The sequence below is a fragment of the Leucoraja erinacea genome, chromosome 4 (assembly GCF_028641065.1).
Source record: "Leucoraja erinacea ecotype New England chromosome 4, Leri_hhj_1, whole genome shotgun sequence".
In the NCBI taxonomy this organism is placed as follows: Eukaryota; Metazoa; Chordata; class Chondrichthyes; order Rajiformes; family Rajidae; genus Leucoraja; species Leucoraja erinaceus.
In genome coordinates this window covers 90799017-90824438 of record NC_073380.1, presented here as the reverse complement: position 1 = coordinate 90824438, position 25422 = coordinate 90799017, and the positions used below count along the sequence as shown (strand labels likewise).

Here is a 25422-nt window from a genome sequence, read left to right as displayed (position 1 = left end):
AACACAATATTCTAAATGCGATCTCACCAACGTCTTATACAACAGCAAAATGACCTCTCAACTTCTACACTCAATAGTCTGACTGATGAAGGCCAATGTGCCAAAAGCTTTTTTGACCACCTTATCTACCTGAGACTCGACCTTCAAACTACCTTGCACATGCACTCATAGATCCCTCTGCTATACAACACTCCTCGGAGGCCTACCATTTACTGTGTAGGTCCTGCTATTGTTAGACGTCCCAAATTGCAACACGTCAAACTTCTCTGTATTAAATTTCATCAACCATTCCTCAGCCCACCTGGACAATCGATCCAGATCCTGCTGCAATCTTTCACAGCCAGTTCTGCAAGGTGGCCAATGTTACTCCACTTTTTAAGAAAGGAGGGAGAGAGAAAATGGGGAATTATAGACCAGTTTGAAAAAGTTCACTTAAAAAGATAAAGTACAAATTCTTAAGACCATACAAAGCTTTAATTTAACGTCTGACGGGTGTGAACTGAGAGACTCAGACGCAACAGTTTCTCACGTCTGAATCTCCAGCAGCACACACAAAGACATACCAGAAAACGCGAGTTTATATACGTGCAGAAATAAAATCAAATGCATGATGTAATGTACAAAAACCATCATCCAACTCCAAATATGGAGTTGTTGTTTTTCACTCTTTGCCAAAAGCCAGTCACCCCAATGGAATCCTCTGGGCCCCTTCTTATCTGATTAACCTCTTCAATTTACATAAAAAACCTTGCAAGAGAGCTGCGAACTTTTGATCTTAAGTTTAAAAAAAAACCCTTGTCACAATGGAAGTTGTCCAAATCCCATCATGCATTACAATTGGCCTTTTCAACACGAAAGCTTAAATATGACAACAATCAATTAATTATTTCAAGTTAGCCTTACATCGGTAGTTGGGAAGATGCTTGAGTCGATTATTAAAGATGTTATAGTAGCGCATTTGGAAAGTAGTGACAGGATCGGTCAAAGTCAGCATGGATTTATGAAGGGGAAATCATGCTTGACTATCTTCTGGAATTCTTTGAGGATATAACAAGTAGAATGGATAAGGAAGAGCCAGTGGGTGTGGTGTATCTGAACTTTCAGAAAGCATTTGACAATGTCCCCACACAAGAGATTAGTGTGCAAAATTAGAGCACATGGTAGGGTATTGACATGGATAGAGAACTGGTTGGCAGACAGGAAGCAAAGAGTAGGAAATGCCAAACGGGTCCTTTTCACAATATCTACCTGCAGGCAGTGGGGTGCGGCACTCATAGATCCGGTGCTATACAACACTCCTCCAGGCCTATGATTTACTGTGAGGGCTATTGTTATTCCCAAATTGCAAACATCTCTCTGTTTGCAATTTCACACAATTCTGGGTGGCAGTGTGAGCTCGATCCAGATGAGGCTGCTATTTCACTGCAGTTCTACAAGGTGGCCAATGTTTGGGTACTTTTGGGAAAGGAGGGGCAAGTGCATGGGGAATTATGACCAGTTTATAAGTTGTGGATAAGTGTGATAAATACAATTCTTAAGACCATACAAAGGCAGATTATTATCTGACGGGTGTGTCTGATTAGGAAAAGAACAGGTGCAGGGCTGAATCTCCAGTGAGCACACACGACATACCAGAAAACGCGAGTTTATATATGTGCAGAAATAAAATCAAATGCATTGTTGGTCTCCTCCAAATTTGAGGAAGGACATTCTTGCATTGAGGTCAGTGGAATCCTCTGGGCCCCTTCTTATCTGATTAACCTCTTCAACTTACATAAAAAACCTTGCAAGAGAGCTGCGAACTTTTCATCTTAAGTTAAAAAAACCCTTATCACAATGGAAGTTGTCCAAATCCCATCATGCATTACAATAGGCCTTTTACAACACGAAAGCTTAAATATGACAACAACCAATTAATTCTTTCAAGTTAGCCTTACATCGGTAGTTGGGAAGATGCTTGAGTCAATTATTAAAGATGTTATAGTAGCGCATTTGGAAAGTAGTGACAGAACCAGGGTCACGGTTTAAGAATAAGGGGTAGACCATTTAGGACTGAGATGAGGAAAATCTTCTACACCCAGAGAGTTGTGAATCTGTGGAATTCTTTACCACAGAAGTCAGTGGAGGCCAATTCACTGGGGTTTTTTTTCAAGAGAGTTAGATTTAGCTCTTAGGGCTAAAGGAATCAAGGGATATGGGGAAAAAGCAGGAACAGGGTACTGATTTTAGATGATCAGCCATGATCATAAAGCGGTGTAGGCTCGATGGGCCGAATGGCCTACTCCTGCGCCTATATTTCTATGTTTCACTATCTGCAAAACCACTCACTTTTGTATCATCAGCAAACTTACTAATTTTGCCCTAAAAAGTTTCATCCAAATCATTGATGACAAACAGTAACAGGCCCAGTACTGAACCCTGAGGCACACCACTAGTCACAGGCCTCCAGTCTGAGAAGTGACCTTCCACCATTACCCTCTGCTCCCTTCCATGGAGCCAGTTTGCTATGCATTCAGCTATCTCTCCTTGGATACAATGCAATCTTCAAGACAGAGCTAGATAGGGCTCTTAAAGATAGTGGAGTCAAGGGATATGGGGAGAAGGCAGGAACGGGGTACTGATTGGGGATGATCAGCAATGATCACATTATATGGTGGTCCTGGCTCGAAGGGCCGAATGGCCTAATTCTGCGCGGAACAACAAAACAACCAAACAGATTGTGTTTATAATTTGTTTGGTTGTTTTGTTGTTCCGCGAGCATTGCCACTTTCATTTCACTGCACATCTCGTATGTGTATGTGACAAATAAACTTGACTTGACTTGACTTGACTTGCACCTATTGTCTATTGTCTAATCTAACCTTCCAGAGCAGCCTACCTTGCAGAACCTTGTCGAATGCCTTACTGAAATCCATGTACACAACATCTACAGCTCTGCCGCCATCGACCTTTTTGGTCACGTCTTCAAAAAAATCAATCAGATTTGTGAGACGCAATCTTCCACATACAAAACTATGCTGACTATCCCTAATCAGCCCTTGCCCATCCAAATGCCTGTTTAACCTGTCCCTCTGAATACTCTTTAGTAACTTTCCAACTGCAGTCCAGTCTATAGTACACAGCATTTTCCCTGCAGCCTTTCTTGAAATGAGGCACATTTGCCACCCTCCTGAGAGGTCCCACTATCTCTCTCTAGTTGCCATTTTCCCCCTTATGTATTTATAAAATCTTTTGGGATTGCTCCAAATGTTGCAGATTTCCTTCATGTGGAGATTTTGGGCTTTTATGCGAACAATGAGACTGTGACATTGTTCACATAAAACAACTGCCCAGTCCATCATCGGCTCTGACCTCCCTTCCATCGAGGGGATTTATCACAGTCGCTGCCTCAAAAAGGCAAAGGCCCACACCATCCTGGCCACACACTCATCTCCCTGCTACCTTCAGGTAGAAGGTACAAGAGCATGAAGACTGCAACAACCAGGTTCAGGAATAGCTACTACCCCACAGCCATCAGGCTATTAATCCTGGCACGGACAAAACTTTGATTATTATTAATAACCAATTATCTGTTATTTGCACTTTATCATTTTATTTATTCATGTGTGTATATATTTATATTATAGTATTATATTATATTATAGTATGTTCTGTGTGCTGCAGCAAAGCAAGAAATTCATTGTCCTATCAGGGACACATGACAATAAACTCGCTTGAACTTGAACTTGGTACGAAACGACGTAAGAGGCGAGAGTATACATTGAAAGAGGATTACAATGAGGACAATGTAACAACTTCTGCTTTGCAGGTAGACCCAAAATGCTGGAGTAACTCAGCGGGACAGGCATCATCTCTGGAGATAAGGAATGTGTGACGCATTGTGTCAAGACCCTTCTTCAGACTGAGTCAGGGGAGAGGGAAACCAGAGGTATGAAAAGATTTTGTACTAAGTAATCTAGTTATCTGCAGGAGAAATGAAGTTTTGGTGTACGAGACAGAGCCACATTTTTAACATGAACCAACAAAGTCAGTGACCTAGATATATTGTAGAATTTCTTAATGCAATACTGTGCAGTGAATGTGTAGGAAGGAACTGCAGATGCTGCTTTAAACCGAAGAGTCACCAGTCACTCAGTTACTCCAGCTTTTTAGAAACATAGAAAAATAGGTGCGGAGTAGATCATTCGGCCCTTCGAACCAGCACTGCCATTCAATAATAATTAATAATATATTTTATTGTCATTGCACATCAGTGCAACGAGATTTAGTGTGCAGCTTCCAACCGATGTAAAAGAAAAGTAAAATAAATAAATAAGCTGTGTGTCGTGACCATCCGAGGGAGACAGTCCAGGGCGGATGGGGGGCACTCAGCAGGGCTGGTTCAGAGCCGCTATAGCTCTTGGAATAAAGAATGGTTGATCTTCTAAAATCAGTACCCGGTTCCTGCTTCCCCACCCCACCCCCTCCCCCACCCCCATATCCCTTGATTCATTTTTGTGTCGACAGTGCAGGGAATATTATGCCTGGCATGTCACTGGGGAAGTCTGAAACATCACCCATTCCTCCTCTCCAGTGATGCTATCTGTCCCACTGAGTTACTCCAGCATTGTGCATCTATCTGCACTTGTTGCCAAAGATCAGAGATGCTGCTATGCATGCTGCTATGCATGCTGCTATGCATGCTGCTATGCATGCTGCATGTCTGTTGCTGCATGATCTTTGTCTGTTGCTGATATTGCTGTTGCAGTCAAAGATTATAGAGGAGCTTTAAATCCTTTAGATCCTCTAGGATCTTTGGTTGCAGTTGCTGCCCTGCGCGCATGCGCTCACCCGCCCACCCGCGCGGCCCAGGCTCGCTCGCGACGTTTCCCCGGCGGGCCCCGCGCATGCGCGGACCGTCCTGGTGACCTGGCCGGAGGTAAATGTATTTTGCAAGTGTGTGTGTGTGAAGCCTGTGTGTGCAAGTGTGTGTGTGTGAAGCCTGTGTGTGGGCCCGGGGAACAAGTGTGTGTGTGTGAAGCCTGTGTGTGGGCCCGGGGAACAAGTGTGTGTGTGTGTGAAGCCTGTGTGTGGGCCCGGGGAACAAGTGTGTGTGTGTGAAGCCTGTGTGTGGGCCGGGGAACGGGGAACAAGTGTGTGTGTGTGAAGCCTGTGTGTGGGCCCGGGGAACAAGTGTGTGTGTGTGAAGCCTGTGTGTGGGCCCGGGGAACGGGGAACAAGTGTGTGTGTGTGAAGCCTGTGTGTGGGCCCGGGGAACAAGTGTGTGTGTGTGAAGCCTGTCTGTGGGCCCGGGGAACGGGGAACAAGTAACGGCCGGTGTTGTAGAGAATGAGGGCGGCAGATGATGCTTCCAATGTACACAGGGAGAGAGAGGCGGCTTCAATGCGTATTCTGTGTGTGGAATGTGCTCGTTCTTTATGGGGGTTGCGAGGGTTTCCTTCCACGTCCCTGTCCCTGTCCCTGTCCCTGTCCGTCATGCGGCTGTGGCCACTTCGGCTGGTTGTCCCTGGTAGTTGCACCAATGTGTAGGGCAATCTGCCTCCAGTTGTGACAACGTGCAGAGGGCAAAACCAAGGGACCCGTGCATTGCAGGCCAATGAGCCTTGCAGCAATGATGGGAAGTTATTAGAGGGGATTCTGAGAGGTAGGATCTGCAATGGTTTTGAAAAGACAGGGATTATATTATCAGCATGGCATTGTGCGTGGAAATCTTGTCTCACCAATTTGATAGATTTTTTTTTAAAACAGGTGACCAAGAAGATTGATGAGGGCAATGCTGTAGACAGTGTCTACATGGACTTTAGCAAGGTCTTTGACCAAATACTACAAGATAGGCAGGGCTGGAAGGTTAGATATCATGGTGTCATGCTGTCTTGAACTCTGTTGAAAGTAGGAAACAGAGGAAGCTGGTAAAGGGCAGTTTTTGCCTGTAACAAATGGTGTGCCACAGACAGTGCTGGGTCCATTGTGCGTTATTTATGTAAATAACATGAACATGAATGTGGGTGGCATGGTCGGTAACTTTTGCTGATTACATTAAAATTGGGGACAGGATGATGGTTATCTAATGCATTTCGTTGTCTCTGTACTGTACACTGACAATGACAATTAAAATTGAATCTAAAAATTGAATCTGAATCTAAGATTAAAACCAGATATAGATCTACTGCCCAATGGGCAGAGGAATGGCAGATTGAATTTAATTCCGATAAATGTAAAGTATTGCATTTTGGTACAGACCAGGGCAGGATTTGCACAGTATGTTAAGGGAGCACCTAGACGTGCTATGAAAGTGATGACACAGGTGAACAGTGGTGAAGAAAGCATTTTGAATGCTTGCCTTCATCAGTCAGTGTATTGAGTACTTTACAAGACACTGGGAAGGCCATATTCGCCACAGGGCCGCCATTGAGTATTTTTAAGGTGGAGATTAACAGATTCTTGATTAGTACGGGTGTAAAGCTTTATGGGGAGAAGGCAGGAGAATGTTGAGAGGGAAAGATACTTCAGCCATGAATGAATGGCAGAGTAAACTCGATGGACCGAATAGCCGAATTCTACTATGATTTCTTATCTTATTTGGAGTACTATGTAAATTCTAGTCACCCTGCCATAGGAAGAATGTCATTTAAAAGGAAAGTGTGTGAAAAGGATTAGGAGAAATTAAGGGTTTGTGTTATAAGTAGATGTTCGATAGGCTGAATCTATTTTCCTATTGTGTAAGAGGCTAAGAAGTGTCCTTAGAGATAAATAACAATGCAGACCATGGATAAGATGTATAGCCACAGTCTTTTGTCCAGGGTAGATGAGACTAAAACAAGAAGGTGAGAGGTGAAAATTTAAGCTGAGAGAAAAGATTTAAAAGGGACCTGAAGGACAACAGAGGGAGTGACACAAATGGATTGAGCTGTCGGATAAAGTGGTTGAGGTGGGCCTAATATCAACATTTAAAAGACACTTGAAGAGATACACAGGTAGGGCTTGGAGGGAAAGGGGCTAGGCACAGACAAATTATACGGGTTCGGTATTAATGGAGATTGGTGGAGATCTTGGACATTTCTATGATCAGTTAGTTGTGTTCAATGTGTAGACTAAAATATTCCAGAGTAGATTCTGGCATTTCTCCACATTGCTTTGTCCTATGTGCAGCCAGGGTCCCCAGTCAAGCTCTGAAATCTGACCGTAGGGTATTGGGTTTGAATCAGCAATAAAAATATCCACACTCCTCCAATTTAGTTCAGTTCAGAATATGCTGGTTCTTTATCAATTCAGTTCAGTTTATTGTCACGTGTACCGAGGTACAGTGAAAAACGTTGTTGTGTGCTATCCAGTCAGCAGACAATACATGAGTACAATCGAGACATTTACATTGTGCAGTTACATGAGAAGATACATTATAAGTAAATACACTCAGATTTTTACCGTGGGATGTCATAGGGTTGACTGAGCTCACAGCTGGAAGCACTGAAGAAGGGTCTCGACCCAAAACATCACCCATTCCTTCTATCCAGAAATGCTGCCTGCCCCGCTGAGTTACTCCAGCATTTTGTGTCTACCTTCGATTTAAACCAGCATCAGCAGTTCTTTCCTACACAGCTAGAAGCACAGTGGCGCAGCTGTTTTCTCACAACGCCAGAGACCTGGGTACAATCCCGACCTCGTGTTCTGTCTGTGTGGAGTTTGCACGTTCCCCCTGTGACCATGTGGGTTTCGTCCCACGTCCTAAAGACGTGTGGATTTGTAGGTTAATTGGCCTCTGTAAATCACCCCCAATGCGTAGAGGGTAGAATGAGAAAGTGAGCGACACACAACCTGTGTGAACGGGTGAGCAATGATCCGTGTGGACTTGGTGGGCCGAAGGGTCTGTTTAGATGCTGTATCCCTATAATATACAATTTCCATGGAAAGTGGTTCATGGATGGCATCACTATAGAACCTGGAACCTGAGCCTGGCAGGACCCAACCACCTGTGTTAGCTTTGGTTGGGTATCAAAACGTTAAGTCCCTAAACTTGAGCTATGTTCAGATTGGCCTCCCAGTTCTCAATACAACTTAGAAGCCAGTCAGTATTGACCTATGACCTCACATCATTAGCATAGGCATAGTATCATAAGCATGGAAACAGGTCCTTCTACCCTATGTGTCCATGCTGATCAAGCCACCCCATCTACACGTCCCACCTGCTTGCATTTGGCCCAGATCCGTCCAGACCTTTCCTATCCACGGAGCTGTCCAAAAGTATTTTAAATGTTATAGTACCTGCCTCAACGACTTCATCTGGCAGCTCGTTCCATATTTTCCACTGTTTTTGATTCCCCTACTCTGGGTAAAACAGTTCCCCTATCCACAGTGCCCTCCATAATGTTTGGGACAAAGATATATATATAGATATAGATATAGATATGCCATTTATTGTCACTATACATGTACAGCAAAGACCCATCATTTATTTATTTGCCACAATTTGAGATTTGTGATAGAAAAAAAAAACCCACGTGGTTAAAGTGCACTTTGTCAGATTTTATTAAAGGCCATTTTTATATATTTTGGTTTCACCATGTAGAAATTACAGCTGTGTTTATACATAGTCTCTCCATTTCAGGGCACCATAACGTTTGGGACACATGGCTTCACAGGTCTTTGTAATTGCTCAGGTGTGTTTAATTGCCTCCTGAATGCAGGTATAAGAGAGCTCTTAGCACCTAGTCTTTCCTCCAGTCTTTCCATCACCATTGTAAACTTTTATTGCTGTTTATCAACATGAGGACCAAAGTTGTGCCAATGAGTCAAAGAAGCCATTATGAGTAGAAACAAGAATGTTAGAGACATCAGCCAAACCTTAAATTATACCAAAATCAACTGTTAATTAAGTTAACATCATTAAGAAGAAAGAGAGCACTGGTGAGCTTACTAATCGCAAAGGGACAGGCAGATCAGCCAAACCTTAAACTTACCAAAATCAACTGTTAAGAAAAGTTAACACCACCTGTCATTAAGTCAATGACCACTGTCCGCAAGAATGAGCAAGAGCACACTGGTGAGCTGCAGAAATCGCATGGCCAGGTTACAGCTTGCCAAGAAGTACTTAAAAGAGCGACCACAGTTCTGGAAAAACGTCTTGTGGACAGATGAGAAGAAGACTAACATATCAGAGAAATAGCAAGAGCAAAGTATAGAGGAGAGAAGGAACTATAACCATATAACCATACCGGTGGGCGGCGAGACTCTGGTCAGCAGCGGCCTCTGCAGACTGTCCGCGTTATATTATTTTCTGTCTGTGTTTAAATGTAGTTTTTGTTATTTTTGTTGGGGTGTGTGTGTGTGGGGGGGGGGGGTCAATGAAAACTTTTATAAATCTGTCCTGCACTGGAGACCCGACCTTTTCTCGTCGGGTTTCCGTTGTCGTTGGGGCCGCAACGAGGAGCGGCCTCCAACAGGAAGAAGCCGGGGACTCTGGTGCTACGGCTCACCGTCGCCGTCGCGGGGCTGGCCGAGTCCGGAGCGGGTGGAGCGGTGGAGGAGCGCTGCTGCTGCTGCTACCCGAGAGTCGGAGGCTCCAACGGCAGGTCTGTGGACGGCTGCACCGGGAGCCCGTGGCTCCCTGGAGGGAGACCGCTTTTCAGGGCTCTCGCAACGGCGACTTCCCCCGCCCGAGTTGTGGGGTTGAAGAGCTCCTGGAGCGGGGCCTAACAATGCATTTCGTTGTCTCTGTACTGTACACTGACAATGACAATTAAAATTGAATCTGAATCTGAATCTGAACATCACTGCCCCGCGTGGCTTGGAATGGCCGCGGGACTCTGCGAGCGCACGCCGGGGGCTCTTAACAGCAAGACCCGGTGTGCGACCTCGCACCACCCGGCGTGGCTTTAATGGCCGTGGGACAATCGCCATCGCCAGCCGGGGGCTTTGACTTTGACTCTGACATCGGGGGGGGGAGAGTGCAGTGGAGAGATAAGTTTATTAGGCCTTCCATCACAGCGATGTGATGGATGTTTATGTAAATTATGTTGTGTCTTGGGTCTATGTGTTTGTAATGTATGGCTGCAGAAACGGCATTTCGTTTGGACCTCAAGGGGTCCAAATGACATTTAAATGTATCTTGAAATCTTGAAATATAACAATTACAGCACGGAAACAGGCCATCTCCGTGCCGAACAAAACTTTTTTTTTCCCCTTAGGGAAAAGCTGCCTGCACTCATACCATAACCCTCTCCTCCTTCTCTATCATATGCCTATCCAATTTATTTTTAAATGATACCAATGAACCTGCCTCCACCACTTCCACTGGAAGCTCATTCCACACCGCTACCACTCTCTGAGTAAAGAAGTTCCCCCTCATATTACCCCTAAACTTCTGTCCCTTAATTCTGAAGTCATGTCCTCTTGTTTGAATCTTCCCTATTCTCAAAGGGAAAAGTTGTCCACATCAACTCTGTCTATCCCTCTCATCATTTTAAAGACCTCTATCAAGTCCCCCCTTACCTTCTGCGCTCCAGAGAATAAAGACCTAACTTATTCAACCTTTCTCTGTAACTTAGTTGTTGAAACCCAGGCAACATTCTAGTAAATCTTCTCTGTACTCTCTCTATTTTGTTGACATCCTTCCTATAATTGGGCGACCAAAATTGTACACCATATTCCAGATTTGGTCTCACCAATGCCTTGTACAATTTTAACATTACATCCCAACTGCCCAAGATCCAAAGCAAACCACCTCATCTGTGAAACACGGTGGTGGGGGTGTTATGGCCTGGGCATGTATGGCTGCTGAAGGTACTGGTTCACTGATCTTCATTGATGATACAACTGGTAGTAGCATACTATCTGCTCAAGTTCAAACAAATGCCTCAAAACTCATTGGCCGGCAGTTAATTCTACAGTAAGACTATGATCCCAAACATACTGCAAAAGCAACAAAGGAGTTTTTAAAAGCTGAAAAATGTCCCGAAAAAAGTCAATCACCAGATCTGAACCCAAATGATCATGGCTTTTATATGCTGAATAGAAAACTGAAGGGGACTAGCCCCCAAAACAAGCGTAAGCTAAAGATGGCTGCAATACAGGCCTGGCAGAGCATCACTAGAGAAGACACCCAGCAACTGGTGATGTCCATGAATCGCAGACTTCAAGCAGTCATTGCATGCAAAGGATATGCAACAATATACTAAACATGACTACTTTCATTTACATGACATTGCTCTGTCCCAAACATTATGGTGCCTTGAAATTGGGAGAGTCTATGTATAAACACTGCTGTAATTTCTACATGGTGAAACCAAAATGTATAAAAATGGTATTTATTAAAATCTGACAATGTGCACTTTAACCACATGTGATTTTTTCTATTTCAAATCTCAAATTGTGGAGTACACAGGCAAATAAATAAATGATGGATCCGTCCCAAACATTATGGTGGGAACTATATTCCTCATGGTATTATACACCTATAAGATCATCCCTCATCCGCCTGCACTCCAAGAAATATAGTCCTATCCTGCCCAATCTCTCTCTATAACTAAGGCACTTAAATCCTGGCAATATCCTCGTAAAACTTCTGTGAGTTGTTTCCAGCTTAACATAATCTTTCCTCGAGCACGGTGACCAAAACTGAACACAATACTCCAAATGCGGCCTCACCAACATCTTGTACAACTGTAGGAAAATAGGAAGTATAGTTAGCAATATTATTGAGCCATTGTTACTCACCTGCAATCACATCATTGCTGTGCTCGAAATGTTATATTTGAAAGTAAGTATTTGGAAAAAAAGGAATGCATATGCCTTGTACATTGACATTCCCATTGTAAATTGGTGCTATCACGGATCACATCATAATACAGGATCAGCTTATGTACTATTTACAACAGGACTCTTAAATAATTTGCTTCTCATTTAAGTTGAAATAAACTGTTTTATTTTATTCATTCTATGTATGACTGTTAAAAACTCCAGTGCATTCTGACCAAATGGACCAATATGGGTGGAACATTAAGGAGAGCAAATAAAAGGTGAAAATTCTGTACAGTATTTTCATTTCGTAGAATTACAGCGTTCATTACTTCAACCAGTATAATAGCTGTAAATGTTTTTATATACACTAATATGATTGTTTTTATGTCAGGCCATCCCAATTATTACCACTGATTTTGTAAAGCCGCTCTCAGCTTCATAGTGCTGGTAATTGTATGTTGAACTTCCCAGTTTAGGAGTAAATTAACCCCTCTTTTGTTTGTCTTAGTTTGTCTTGGAAGTTAATATAACTCTGCCAGAATGTCGTATATGTTACCACATCTCCACAATGGTTGGCAAGTTGACCAGGCCATTCTGTCGGAGGAAGATCGCGTTGTAGTCATTCGTTTTGGTCATGATTGGGATCCAACGTGCATGAAGATGGATGAGGTGTTGTACAGTATTGCTGAAAAGGTGAGCTTTTGAAAATACCAAGAAATACATCAAAGTTTAATATTACAATGATTTACGTAGAATAGCAGGAAGAAAATGGTCAGCCACATGTTCCTTCTCATGCAGCCAAATGGGGGTGAAGTTACTAGACGCCGAGGCTCTCAATTCAAATAATTAGGTAAATTGGTAACTAAAATCAATCATCAGTAATCAGGATCCTGAAACTAAAGGACTGTCATAAAAACCTCTCCAGTATGTTAATCTCTCTCAGTAAAGCAAATCCACCGCCTTTATTCTCTCTGGGCGACTGGGCACAAACAGATGCGTCAACATGGTTGATTGTAATTCTCTTCTGCAACTGCAAGGAATGGATAGTAAATGGCTGTGTTTTTCATGAAATATTATTGTTTACCAATAAAAAAGCAGTTTGAAAATCTTTTTCTCCTTTGACTTAACTTTTTTCACCAACCTTTATTTTGCCTGAATTGGCAATGAACGGCTAGAAAGAACCTTGCTGATGTTTCCCATTGATTTGTTGAAGTCATAGTCCATCATATTTTACTCCTTTTTTTTCAGTTCATCTGTAAAATATTATTGCCTCCATTATTTTTTCCACTTAGTGGCCCTGAGCATTAATGCCTTCATTTGTGTGCCATTTCATTACACCCACTGCACTGTTAAAATTAGTATCAAGCTATCATTCACAAGCCTGACTTTAAATATTGCAGAACTTTCAAAATAAAATCTTGAGAAACATAGTTACTTGTTGGAGATTGTGTCAAGCATGCAAGTTATTATTTTTTTTAATAAGCTCTAATAAAATTATGATTTAAAATATTTGGCTTAAATTTTTTGGCTTAATAAACATAATTTGCATGATGTGCTTTATCATCATAAACTCTTTTAAAATAAAAACATTATTTGGTTCCTGAAAAATTATCAATTTATTTCATATAATGTAAAATTTGCAATCTGTTCTATTTTTAGGTGAAAAATTTTGCTGTTATTTATCTTGTGGATATCACCGAGGTACCAGACTTCAACAAGATGTACGAGTTATACGATCCATGCACCGTTATGTTTTTCTTCCGGTATGTAAAAACACAGTTCAACATCACCATGGCACAAATAAGCTACCTTTGTCAAACCTTTTGTAAGATTTGTAGTTTTGTTAATTGCAATTTGTAAAGTATAATATTGCTTACATCAAACATTCCCAATCTGTTTAGTTTGTGATTAGAATCCTACTTTCATAATTTAGAGAAGATGGAAGATTCTCAAATAAAGCTGTTTCCATCAGCTTTGCACTGCATTAAATGGTCAGGTTTAGTCTTGCTGACTGGATTTAAAAAATGTATATCAGATACAAAGGTTGCCTGTTTAGATTTTGCTTTTTTTCCCTTGTTCATTTGCAATTTTCCAACTTAACAGTTGCATGTAGTTGGGCTGGTATTTTTTTGCAAATCCGAGTTTAGGAACCAAACTAAGATGAGCACATCACCATTTTAGGCTCCAGAACACCGGAAATTGGAGGAACAGCACCCTTGGGGAGCCTGCATCCGGCAGGCATGAACATTGAATTCTCCCAATTTTGTTAGCCCTTGCTGTCTTCTCCCCATTCCTTAGCCCTCGAGCTGTCTCCTCCCATTCACCAGCCCTCTGGCTCTTCCTCCTCCATTTTCCTTCCTTCTCCCCGCCATCCCCTATCAGTCTGAAGAAGGGTTTCGGCCCGAAACGTTACCTATTTCCTTCGCTCCATAGATGCTGCTGCACCCGCTGAGTTAGTCCAGCATGTTTGTGTACCTACCATTTTAGGCTCATCAGGTAGATTGGTTGTCCGCAGCACTGAAAACAGTTTATCTCCTGGTCAATATATGCCTTTTGCTGTGACATTTCCATTTCCTTCAGAATTTCTTGCATAACTCTGGCTTTTTATCTTTCAATGTCTTTTTTCCAATAATGGATCTTACAGTTGGCATTACACTGTTTTCAATTACTCCGAATAAATCACTAGTGATCTGATTGGTTACTGACTGCACCACCCATATCCATACTGCACTGACCGCAAGTGCCACAATGCAGTAGGTTATGTGACCGTGAACTTCGGCACCCAATGAGACACTGCTCTCCTGCCCTATTCCCATACCTCCTTTGCTATCGAAATATATCTCAATCTGTTTTGAAAGCAATGAGGTGAATCCCACAAAGTGGTGAAACTTCAGGTAATTCTCTTCTTAAGGAGTGTGGAGGCTCAATCACCACAATCCTTCAGACAATAACTTTCTGAAGATTCAACATCCTCTGAAATCTAATCCTTATTTCAGTTCTATGTAGACTACCCAGCATATTATTTTACCTCAGCTATGGGTCGTTGGAAATAATTTATTAACTTGTTATTTTGCCTGCAGTAGGTTAAAGCATAACTTGTATCACTGCATTGCTAACTTGTGTTGATTCATGGCAGTGTGGCTATAACTGTTTTCACCAACATTCAGACTACGTGCAATTAGTCCACTATACCTTTAACAAAGTCGATATGTGTTTTGGGTTTAAACAAACTTACTCGAGTACCAGCACTTAAGAGCATATTAATTTTAAGGCAAAGGGAGAAATTAAAGCAATAGCAGTCATGTACACTTACTATGAGGTAAATTACTCACCCCATGCATCTGGTTTGAATACTGAAGGAAATTTGCTGGTAGCAGGCCAGATTCCTATTTTTAGATAAATCATGTAGAAAGATGGATTATTATTCAATATTACTTTTGACTGATCAAGAATTGTTAGTCTAGACACTGTTCCATGTAGATTTGTTTTTACAGTAAGAGGAAACAGTTTATCCTGCGATTTGTTTGGGTTTTGTTTAACTATTTTTAGGTGAATTAAAAAAAAAATGTTTTGTTGCCAGTTGTTGGTTTTTACTATTGTGGCAAATTCTCCTACTGGGTGGAACTGTACCAAAGTCTCTGCAGCACATTTAAAGGTTGGTTAAGCACTCATGCTTTCTGGAACACACCACTCTGTGTGACAAATCAGCTATTGAGGTTGCTCCAAAGGAAAATATTGTAAATCAGGAGCAGCTATTTATTGAAAAGAGAACAGTAATGTAATTGTGATATTGCATCACATTATAAAATGTAGCATTTGAAAGGTATCTGGATGAGAATTTTAATCACTGGGACCTAGAGAGCTATGAACCAAGTGTCCATGTACACAATCCCAATATGGTCAATGGGATTGTATACATGGACACTTGAAGGCCTGTTTCTGTTCTGCAAGAAGTCTGGACCCCTGTCCCTCCCGTGCTCTGATCAACTTTAGAAGATACATGACCAGGATTTGAGGCAAGATGCTTGCATTCACTGTTGACTTCCACAAAGGTTCATATATATTGTGTGCATTTCTCCCAGCAGGAGCTTAAGGGTGAAACTGATAGGATCCCTCATGGCCGGGCAACATATCAAGGAATGGTTTCTGTGCAATAATGGGATCAGATGATAGTAGAATGAATTCCAACCTGGAAAAAAGTGCTGGAACATAGGTCAAATAATTGTAAAATATATAATTAATATAAGATATTAGTTTCCTTCAATTGAAGTTGATAGAGAAGCAAATCTGGTACAGATACTCGGCTAAAGACCCAAGTTGTTGCTTCTACCAATAGTCCAGTATTGGAATATATTCGAAAAATCATCAACAAACACTTCACGTTCATATGTCAATCCTAGACTTGTGAGTGGAAGAAAATGTTAGCTGTAATAGGTGGCACTGCTGACATTTCCCCATGGAATCTGAATTATTAGTCATTAAGTCCTATCACTTTTGTTCTGTGAAATGTAGTGATGCCAGTAGAAGACAGATGTAACACGTTCCAGTCGCTGCTCTGCTCTGCAGGTTTTTTTATTTCATTCTCACCTCGAAGCAAGTATTTGCTTTGGTTCAGCACTGGTAAATCATAAAGGTTAAATGATTGTCCAAGGAGAGTACTGTCCACTGTCCTTTTTCCCCTCCACAGATACTGCTTGAACTGCTGGGTTCCTCTAAAAGATTGTCTTTTGCTCAAGATTCTAGCATCTGCAGTCTCTCTTGTCTCCAATCTCTGTGTACTATCTACTTGTAATATACACCTGAGAATCAGATACTTTGGAGACATTCTGAGAGCTATCATTCAGTACTGTGCTATTGTAGGGGTTGATCATTGTCTCACTCCTGACATATTGAGCAGCTCAGAACTGACACATTTGACATTTGTAACGTTAATTATAGACCAAAGGTATAAGCTTTTTTTGGTTGTCATTTCTCTTCTGCAACATTTACACTCTTTGTAACTCCACATACTGAACTGATTAGTGTGATCACTCCAGTATTTTGCCCAAATGACTTTTGAAGGTTTTATTACAGCCAAACTCAATGCTCATCCTGCATTTACCTGTGCATTTCCTGAAGACTAAATAGACAATTATCACTAAGTAGACCTTAGTTGTTCAAGTTCAAGTGAGTTTATTGTCATGTGTCCCTGTATAGGACAATGAAATTCTTGCTTTGCTTCAGCACACAGAACATAGTAGGCATTTACTACAAAACAGATAAGTGTATCCATATACCATAATATAAATATATACACACATTAATAAATAAACTGATAAAGTGCAAATAACAGAAAATGGGTTATTAATAATCAGAGTTTTGTCCGAGCCAGGTTTAATAGCCTGATGGTTGTGGGGAAGTAGCTATTCCTGAACCTGGTTGTTGCAGTCTTCAGGCTCCTGTACCTTCTACCTGAAGGTAGCAGGGAGATGAGTGTGTGGCCAGGATGGTGTGGGTCTTTGATGATACTGCCAGCCTTTTTGAGGCAGCGACTGCGATAAATCCCCTCGATGGAAGGAAGGTCAGAGCCAATGATGGACTGGGCAGTGTCTACTACTTTATGGACTAGGCAATGTTTGTACCTTTACTCAGGGGTGGTAAATAAACTATAATCCTTTGAGCATTACCTGCGTTGATAATTGTAAACTCTGTACTTTGAATTCAAATGCTGTGTCTGTTCCCTCTTAATGGATTTTCAGAGACCTTGTAGCGTATTTTGGTAAATGGAGAATTCAAATAAATTAAAGCAGCAATTTGTTTTTCTGTCAGAAACATACACACCACAACATTTTTCTTTAATTTTTCCTTGTCTAATTTTTGTTCTTTTCAGGAACAAGCACATCATGATCGATTTGGGGACTGGCAACAATAACAAAATTAATTGGCCGATGGAAGACAAGCAAGAGATGATTGATATTGTTGAAACTGTGTACAGAGGAGCTCGCAAAGGACGAGGTCTTGTGGTATCTCCAAAAGACTACTCCACAAAATACAGATATTGAAGTGTTGTCTGTGCACAATTGAACAATTTGCCATATACTTGGATTACAGCCTGGATTATTACCATTGTAAATAAAATCCCAGCCTCCCCATTTCATTTCTGGTTAGACTTTTGCATTGGGTCATTATTTTACATTGTCTAATGCAAAACATGTATACTATAAATGAATGGAAAATTGTTTACATCTGTTGTCCTGAAAAGAAACGTTTGATGATTTGCCATCCCAACAATCCTTGCGTATCTGGCCGAAATGTGATAATAAATTATATTTTTAGTTTTGTGATTTTGAATATTTGAATTATTATGGTGTACCTTTTGATATTCAAGCGAATCTAGAAGAAAGGCTCATGATTAATGGGAGGTTGTTTAAAATGTTAGTCTGCTAGACTGATTGGAAAGGCATATCATCATCTCTATTTTTAACAGCAGTTATATATTTGCTTTTATGAGCCAACTTTTTTTGTTATCTGGCATATGGCAGCTGGCTTTCTGAAGATGTTAATTATAAAGCGTCTCAAAATAAAAGTAATGCTATTATTAGTATCACTTTCTCTGTAGACCTATTGTTTACATTGCCAAGATGTAATCTCACCAAGAAGTTATGAATAGAATAGGGAACAAAATATATAATGTAATTATTATAAATGTTGACATATTATACTTTCAAGAGAGAGCTAGGTAGGGCTCAAAGATAGCGTAGTCAGGCCATATGGGGAGAAGGCAGGAACGGGGTACTGATTGTGGATGATCAGCCATGATCACATTGAATGGCTCAAAAGGCCAACTGGCCTACTCCTGCACCTATTGTTATCATAACAAACATTTTTAAGAGTATTTCGGGAATAGATAATATTGGTTTTCCTCCATAATACCACATTCGCAACATTTTTCTGCAACGGGCATTTCTAGAAGTGCATGGTGCAGACCTGCATAACTACAGAATTATGCAATGATCCGAACAATCGTAAGATATTTTCTGTATTGGAAATATCTTGCTGAAATAGTGATCTCATAATGATGGTCATGCCCACAGTCGTTAAACCTTTATAAATTGCCTAGTTGCAAAAGATCACAATATGTTTCCAAATTCAATGCCTTTTTTTCTAAGAATGAAAGTGGTGTGAAAATAGATTGTATCTTTGTATAACCTGAACACCCAATAAACTAGTGGGAATACGATGCTGAAAGTACATGCATCTGACAACTTATGTGTCAAGAAAAACTGAGTTAATATTTCAGGTCATTAACCTTTTGCTGTTTCTAATCACACTGAAATATCAAATCATCACAGATGCTGTTTGAGCAATTATTGTGGTTTTCGATTTACAGCCTCTGCAGTATTTTATCTCTTTCATTAGGTGAATAATTATTTAAGCTTTATAAAAGTGCTAAAGTTTTTGAAAGGTTGTAAACATAACTTCTCAGTGATCCATCGTCTCCCCTGAACCCTAACTTGTTCTGTTAATAATACATCTGCTAATTGGAAGCTTGTTTTATAAAAGTCAAAACTGTTAAGTGTTGGTATAGATAAAAGTATTGACAAAGTGCAATTTACACTACAGATATAAACATCCTCAAGAAGTATTTGTATAAGGCATTGTATAAGACGTTGGTGAGGCTGCATTTAGAGTATTGAGTTCAGTTCTGGGCACCATGTTATAGGAAAGGTGTCAAGCTGAAAAGGGTACAGAGAAGATTTACGAGGATGTTGCCAGGGCTAGAGGGTCTGAGCTATGGGGAGAGATTGAGTAGGCTGGGACTCTATTCCTTGGAGCACAAGAGGATGAGGGGTGATCTTATTGAGATGTATAAAATCATAAGAGGAACAGATCGGGTAGATGTACAGTCTCTTGCCCAGAGTAGGTGAATCGAGGACCAGGTTTAAGGTGAAGAGGAAAAGATTTAATAGGAGGTACACAAAAATGCTGGAGAAACTCAGCAGGTGCAGCAGCATTTATGGAGCGAAGGAAATAGGCAGAACTTTAATAGGAATCTGAGGGGTAACTTTTTCCACAAACAGGGTGGTGAATGTATGGACCAACCTGCCAGAGGAGGCTGTTGAGGCAGGAACTATCCCAACATTTAAGAAAGTTAGACAGGTTCATGGATAGGACAGGTTTGGAGGGATATAGACCGAACATGGGCAGGTGGGACTAGTGTAGCTGGGACATGTTGGCCAGTGTGGGTAAATTGGGCCGAAGGGCCTGTTTCCACACTACTAAGTACTCTTGACTACTTAGAAAACAAAAGCACTGGACTTTTGTCAAAGTAATTGTGTGACTGTGTTAATCACCTTTAGTGTTACCAGATAGAGTTCTGATTAGTTGTTTGAAGAGGTCACCAAGAGAATTATGGAACTGTGTATGGCAGTGGACTTTGTCAATGTGGACTATAGCAAGGCCTTTGACAAAGTTATGTAGGCCTTTCTGGAAAGTTAGCTCACATGGAATCTAAGGCGAGATAACCAATTGGCTGAGGGGTGACTTTATTGAGGAGTACAAAATCATGAAGGGCATGGATAAAATGAACAGTTAGTCTTTTTCCTAGATTAGAGGTTCTAAAACTAGAGGGTCTTGCTTCAGGTGAGAGGGGAGAGATTTCATAGGGACCTCAGCATTAAAATTCTCGCTCAGATATCTAGAATGAGAAGCCAGAGGAAGCATAAAAAAAGGATACAGCTATGTCTTTTAAAAAGCATTTGGACGGATACATGGATAGAAAGGGCCAACGGACAATGGGCCAAATGCATGCAACTGAGACTAAATCAACATACTAACTTGGTCGGCATCGGCAAGGTGGGCTGAAGTTCCTGTTTCCATGCTGTAGAGTCTGATTGTAGAATATTTTGTCTGCCTGTTCTCTCGTCGCAACAATTGTACGGATTGCTGAAACCAGTGTATAATTTTGCATTCACATATGAAGCTTTTCATTTCCTAAGTATGCAGTGCACTTCATAAATATTGTCCATTGCGATGATTACTTCTGCTACTGATTTTTCTGATGCATTGGAAGTGCTACTGAAATGTTGAATTCATTGACCTACGTTATAGTGTGTTAATCCTTTGCAATTTAGGTAATTATTCCAAAAGCTATTCGCAGTTTAGCTGGTCTCAGCTTTCCGTGTCACCACTTTCTTCCAGAACAAACCTTCGCAGGTTGGTGACAGGCTTCCGGAAAACATGATAGTTAAACTGGCTAATATATAGTACCTTTCACATCGTAAAATGCCGTCTCATACGACAGGAGAAAGGGTAATACATACAGTTTAAAAATGGAAACAAAATGAGAGAAAAAGTCAATACCTCTCCATTACTTTTCCTGATGAAATTTCTGGATTTGAACTTTGCTTCCTGTAATACCATCTAGGTATATAGTTAGCATTTTTCTAAATTAAGTTTGGAAAATTGAATTGAAATCCAAAAAGAGATAAGCTAATGTGGACATGTAAAACCTGTGGACTTTAAAAGCCATATCATTTGTAAGTGCCTCATGATAAATTTGATAATCTTTTCAATCAATAAATTATATAATTTCTTCCTTTCCTTGCCATAAATAAAGTGTGACTTTCACCCTCAATCCTTTAACATGAGCAGACGAATGGATTTAATTGAGTTAAACTTAAAAATATCCATTTTATAAAATTGGTTCCCTGTAAGAATGTTGTCCTTTCAGATTATAATTACTCATTTGAGCATTTACAGAACATGCATTTTTTCTTGGGTATGAAGTCAGCCTACTTGAAAATTCAAAGAACGTTTGATTCTACAATTTCATTTTGTTAATTGAACTGAACAGGATTTGTTAGACAATTGCGTAGAGAATACATGAGTCGTCCTTGTTAATGCAATTTTATATTCACCAAGAGGTTAGCAATTGTTTTGGTAAGCATGGATAGAGGAGGAATATTTAGCAGATAAATGTAGGAGTCTATTGTGAATTCTCCAATAGCTTTTACCAACCTTAATTGTGATGAGTGATACATTTAGAATACTGATGTTTAAAACTAACTACATTCATTGCTTTGGGAGTAGAAAAAGCAAACTGACTGATTAGATAGACCGCATAAATAATCCATTTTCTTATTGGCAAGATGTAAAGAATGGTGTCATGGACATTGGTGCTAGTCAATTTATATAAACATTGGATTAAGGCACGGTTAACTTTAATGACAAAGATTAAAGCAGCAAGTTATGAAGATAACACTAAAGTGGGTGGTATTGTAGATAGATAAGATAGTTGGCAAAAAATTGGAGTAGGATCTTGATTGGTTGGGCAGGCGGGCTGAGGAATGTTTAATGGTGTTTAATACTGATAAGTGTGAGGTGTTGCAATTTGGGAAGTCTAACCAGGGCAGGGCCTACACAATAATGGCATGGGTCTGCAGAGTGTTGTAGACCAGAAGGATCTAGGAGTGCAAATAGTATAAGAAAGAATTGCAGATGCTGGTTTAAATTGAAGGTAGACATAAAATGCTGCAGTAACAGCGGGACAGGCAGCATCTCTGGAGAGAATGGGTGACGTTTCGGGTCGAGACCCTTCAGACTGATGTCGGGAGTGGGCAGGACATAGATAGAATGTAGTTGGAGACAGTAAGACTGGTGGGAAAACTGGAAAGGGGAAAGAGGGAGGGAAAACGAGGGTTATTTGAAGTTGGAGAAGTCAATGTTCATACCACTGGGGTGGAAGTTACCCAAGTGCAATATGAGGTGCTGTTCCTCCAATTTTCACTGGGTTTCACTCTGACAATGAAGGAGGCCCAGGACAGAAAGGTTAGATTGGGAATGGGATGGGGAGTTAAAGTGCTAAGCAACTGGGAGATACGGTAGGTTAAGGCAAACTGAGCGGATGTGTTCAGCGAAATGATCGTCGAGCCAGTGCTTGGTCTCGCCCATCTACAGGAGTTGACACCTGGAACAGCGGATACTGTAGGATTGTCTATCCCCTATTTCCAATTCCTCCGTCTACGCCACATCTGCGACCAGGATGCGGTTTTCCATACTAGGGTATCGGAGTTGTACTCATTCATTAGGAAACGGGGGTTCCTCTTTTCCCTTATAGATGAGGCTCTCACTAGGGTCTCTACGATATCCCACAGTTTCGCTCTTGCTCCCCCTTCCCCATTCGTAACAAAGACAGAGTCCCCGTTGACCTCAGGGGGGAAGATGTGGCAAGTGGTGGGATCACGTTGGAGGTGGCGAAAATGTCGGAGGATTATTTGTTGTTTGTGACGGCTGATAGGGTGGAAGGTGAGGACAAGGGGGACTCTGCCCTTGTTACGACAAGTGTAGCATTTCTTGAGGTTGCAAGGGAAAGTGCCTGGAGAGGGGGTGGTTCAGGTGTGAAGGGGCGAATTGACCATGGAGTTAAGGAGGGAGCGGTCTCTGCGGAAAGGAGACAGGGGAGGAGATGGGAATATGTGGCAAGTGGTGGGATCACTTTGGAGGTGGCGAAAATGCTGGAGGATTATTTGTTGTTTGTGACGGCTGGTAGGGTGGAAGGTGAGAACAAGGGGGACTCTGCCCTTGTTACGAGTGGGGGGGGAACTCCCATCTCCTCCCCTGTCTGCTTTCTGCAGAGACCGCTCCCTCCGTAACTCCCTGGTCACTTCGTCCCTTCCCACCCGAACCACTCCTCTCCGGGCACTTTCCCTTGCAACCGCAAGAAATGCTACACTTGTTGCTTTACCTTCCCCCTTGACTCCATTCAAGGACCCAAGCAGTCTTTCCAGGTGCGGCAGAAGTTTACCTGCACCTCCTCCAACCTCATCTATTGCATCTGCTGCTCTAGATGTCAGCTGCTCTACATCGGTGAGACCAAGCATAGGCTTGGCAATCATTTCGTCGAACACCTCCACTCCATTCGCAATAACCAACCTGATCTCCTGGTGGCTCAGCACTTCAACTCCTCCTCCCATTCCGAATCCGACCTTTCCGTCCTGAGCCTCCTCCATGGCCAGAGTGAGGACCACCGTAAATTAGAGGAGCAGCACCTCATATTTCGCTTGGGTAGTTTGCACCAAAGATCTTCGAGCAGAGCAAGATGGGCTACTCCTGCGAAATGCAATGGGCTGACGTGTAGTACGCTACGGAAGGGATCCTGGGCATTTTCCCCGCCCATTTTAGTAACCGGAGCCTACCTGACCCGACCCGACTCTCAGTGTAATCAATGTTGCGGGGCAACAGTTTGTGTGTGTGATATAGGGTCAGATTCATACTTCTGTTAATTCTTGTTAAAGAATAAAATGTTTATAAACACACATACATGAATGTGATATAAATGTATATAATCATATAACACACACAATTATATTTCTTCTGATCCAATGATGAACTTTATTTCAGACTAGACAAGGGACATTAAATAAGAAACATTGTAAACCTCCCCGCAACTTCACACACACTAGGCCTTATCCCACCCCTCAACTCCCCCCCCCCCCCCCCCACTCCCTCGCCTGCCCCAACACTACAATGTCTCCTCCCCCTCCCCTCCCTCCTATGCCCCTCTCCTGCTGCCCCGGGCACCACACCCCCTCTCCCCCGGGCCCCCCACACCCACTCTCCCCGCTGCCCCTGGCCCCACACCCCCCCTCTCCCGCTTACTTTCTCCTCCCCCTCTCAGCTCTCCCTCAGTCCACTGGCCACCTCCTCCTTTCTTCTACTCCCCCCACCCTCACATCAGTCTGAAGAAGGGTTTCCACCCGAAACGTTGCTTATTTCCTTCGCTCCATAGATGCTGCCTCACCCGCTGAGTTTCTCCAGCATTTTTTGTCTACCTTCGATTTTCCAGCATCTGCAGTTCCTTCTTAAGCACCTTTATTTTCATTGGGCAGCTCACAACCCAGCGGTTTAAGTTTTGATTTCTCTAACTTTCAACAACCCTGGCATCCCCTTTCTCTCTCGGACGCTCCCCACCCCACCCCCCCCACCATAACCGTTGTACAAGTTTCACTGTCCTGATGTCTGTATAGGGTCAATGAAACCTTTCATGAAATCACCCTATAACTCGTTTTCACCTAGCCCACAGCTAATAATGGACCGTTACCTTTAACATTGTTACTTTTGTGCATAAATTCCCTTAATTTGTTCTATATCTCTATGTGTATGTCTATAATCTCCCGTTTCCCTCTCCCCTGACTCTGTCTGTACGTGGCGACTATTTGCATACCTTGGGGATGCAAGCAAATAATTTCACTGTGAATCGTCACATGTGACCATACATAATTCAATTCGGTCTGAAGAAGGGTCTCGACCCCGAAACGTTACCTGTTCCTTTTCTCCAGAGATGCTGCGTGTCCCACTGAGTGACTCCAGCACTGTGTGTGTGTCTATCATGGTGTGAGGCAGCATCAGCAGCACCAGCAGCACCAGCAGCACCAGCAGCACCAGCAGCATCAGCTGCATCAGCAGCACCAGCAGCACCACCAGCATCAGCAGCATCAGCAGCACCGCAGCAGCACCGGCAGCACCGGCAGCACCAGCACCAGCAGCACCAGCAGCACCAGCAGCACCAGCAGCACCAGCAGCACCAGCAGCACCAGCAGCACCAGCAGCACCAGCAGCACCAGCAGCAGCTGCTCCCCTCCTGCACGGGACCTGCTGCTTGCTACAAGGTTGCACGATGATGAACGGACTGCGCAGGCGCGGAGGCCC

At 42.1% G+C, this 25422-nt stretch overlaps 1 protein-coding gene across 3 annotated transcripts; it reads left to right on the top strand.

Moving 5' to 3' along the window:
- The first annotated feature begins 4820 nt into the window (after positions 1–4820).
- Positions 4821–18316, top strand: txnl4a (thioredoxin-like 4A). 3 transcript variants are annotated; one of them, XM_055634772.1, is made up of 5 exons: positions 4850–4918; positions 11956–12011; positions 12242–12426; positions 13393–13496; positions 17603–18316. In XM_055634772.1, the coding sequence occupies exons 3-5, from the start codon at positions 12274–12276 to the stop codon at positions 17772–17774; spliced, it is 429 nt and encodes a 142-aa protein (XP_055490747.1). In that variant the 5' UTR covers positions 4850–4918; positions 11956–12011; positions 12242–12273; the 3' UTR covers positions 17775–18316. The 3 variants fall into 3 exon arrangements, with proteins under 3 accessions (XP_055490748.1, XP_055490747.1, XP_055490746.1); XM_055634771.1 differs by having other exon boundaries at positions 4887–4921; positions 11937–12011; XM_055634773.1 differs by lacking the exon at positions 11956–12011 and having other exon boundaries at positions 4821–4918.
- The last annotated feature ends 7106 nt before the right edge of the window (positions 18317–25422 follow it).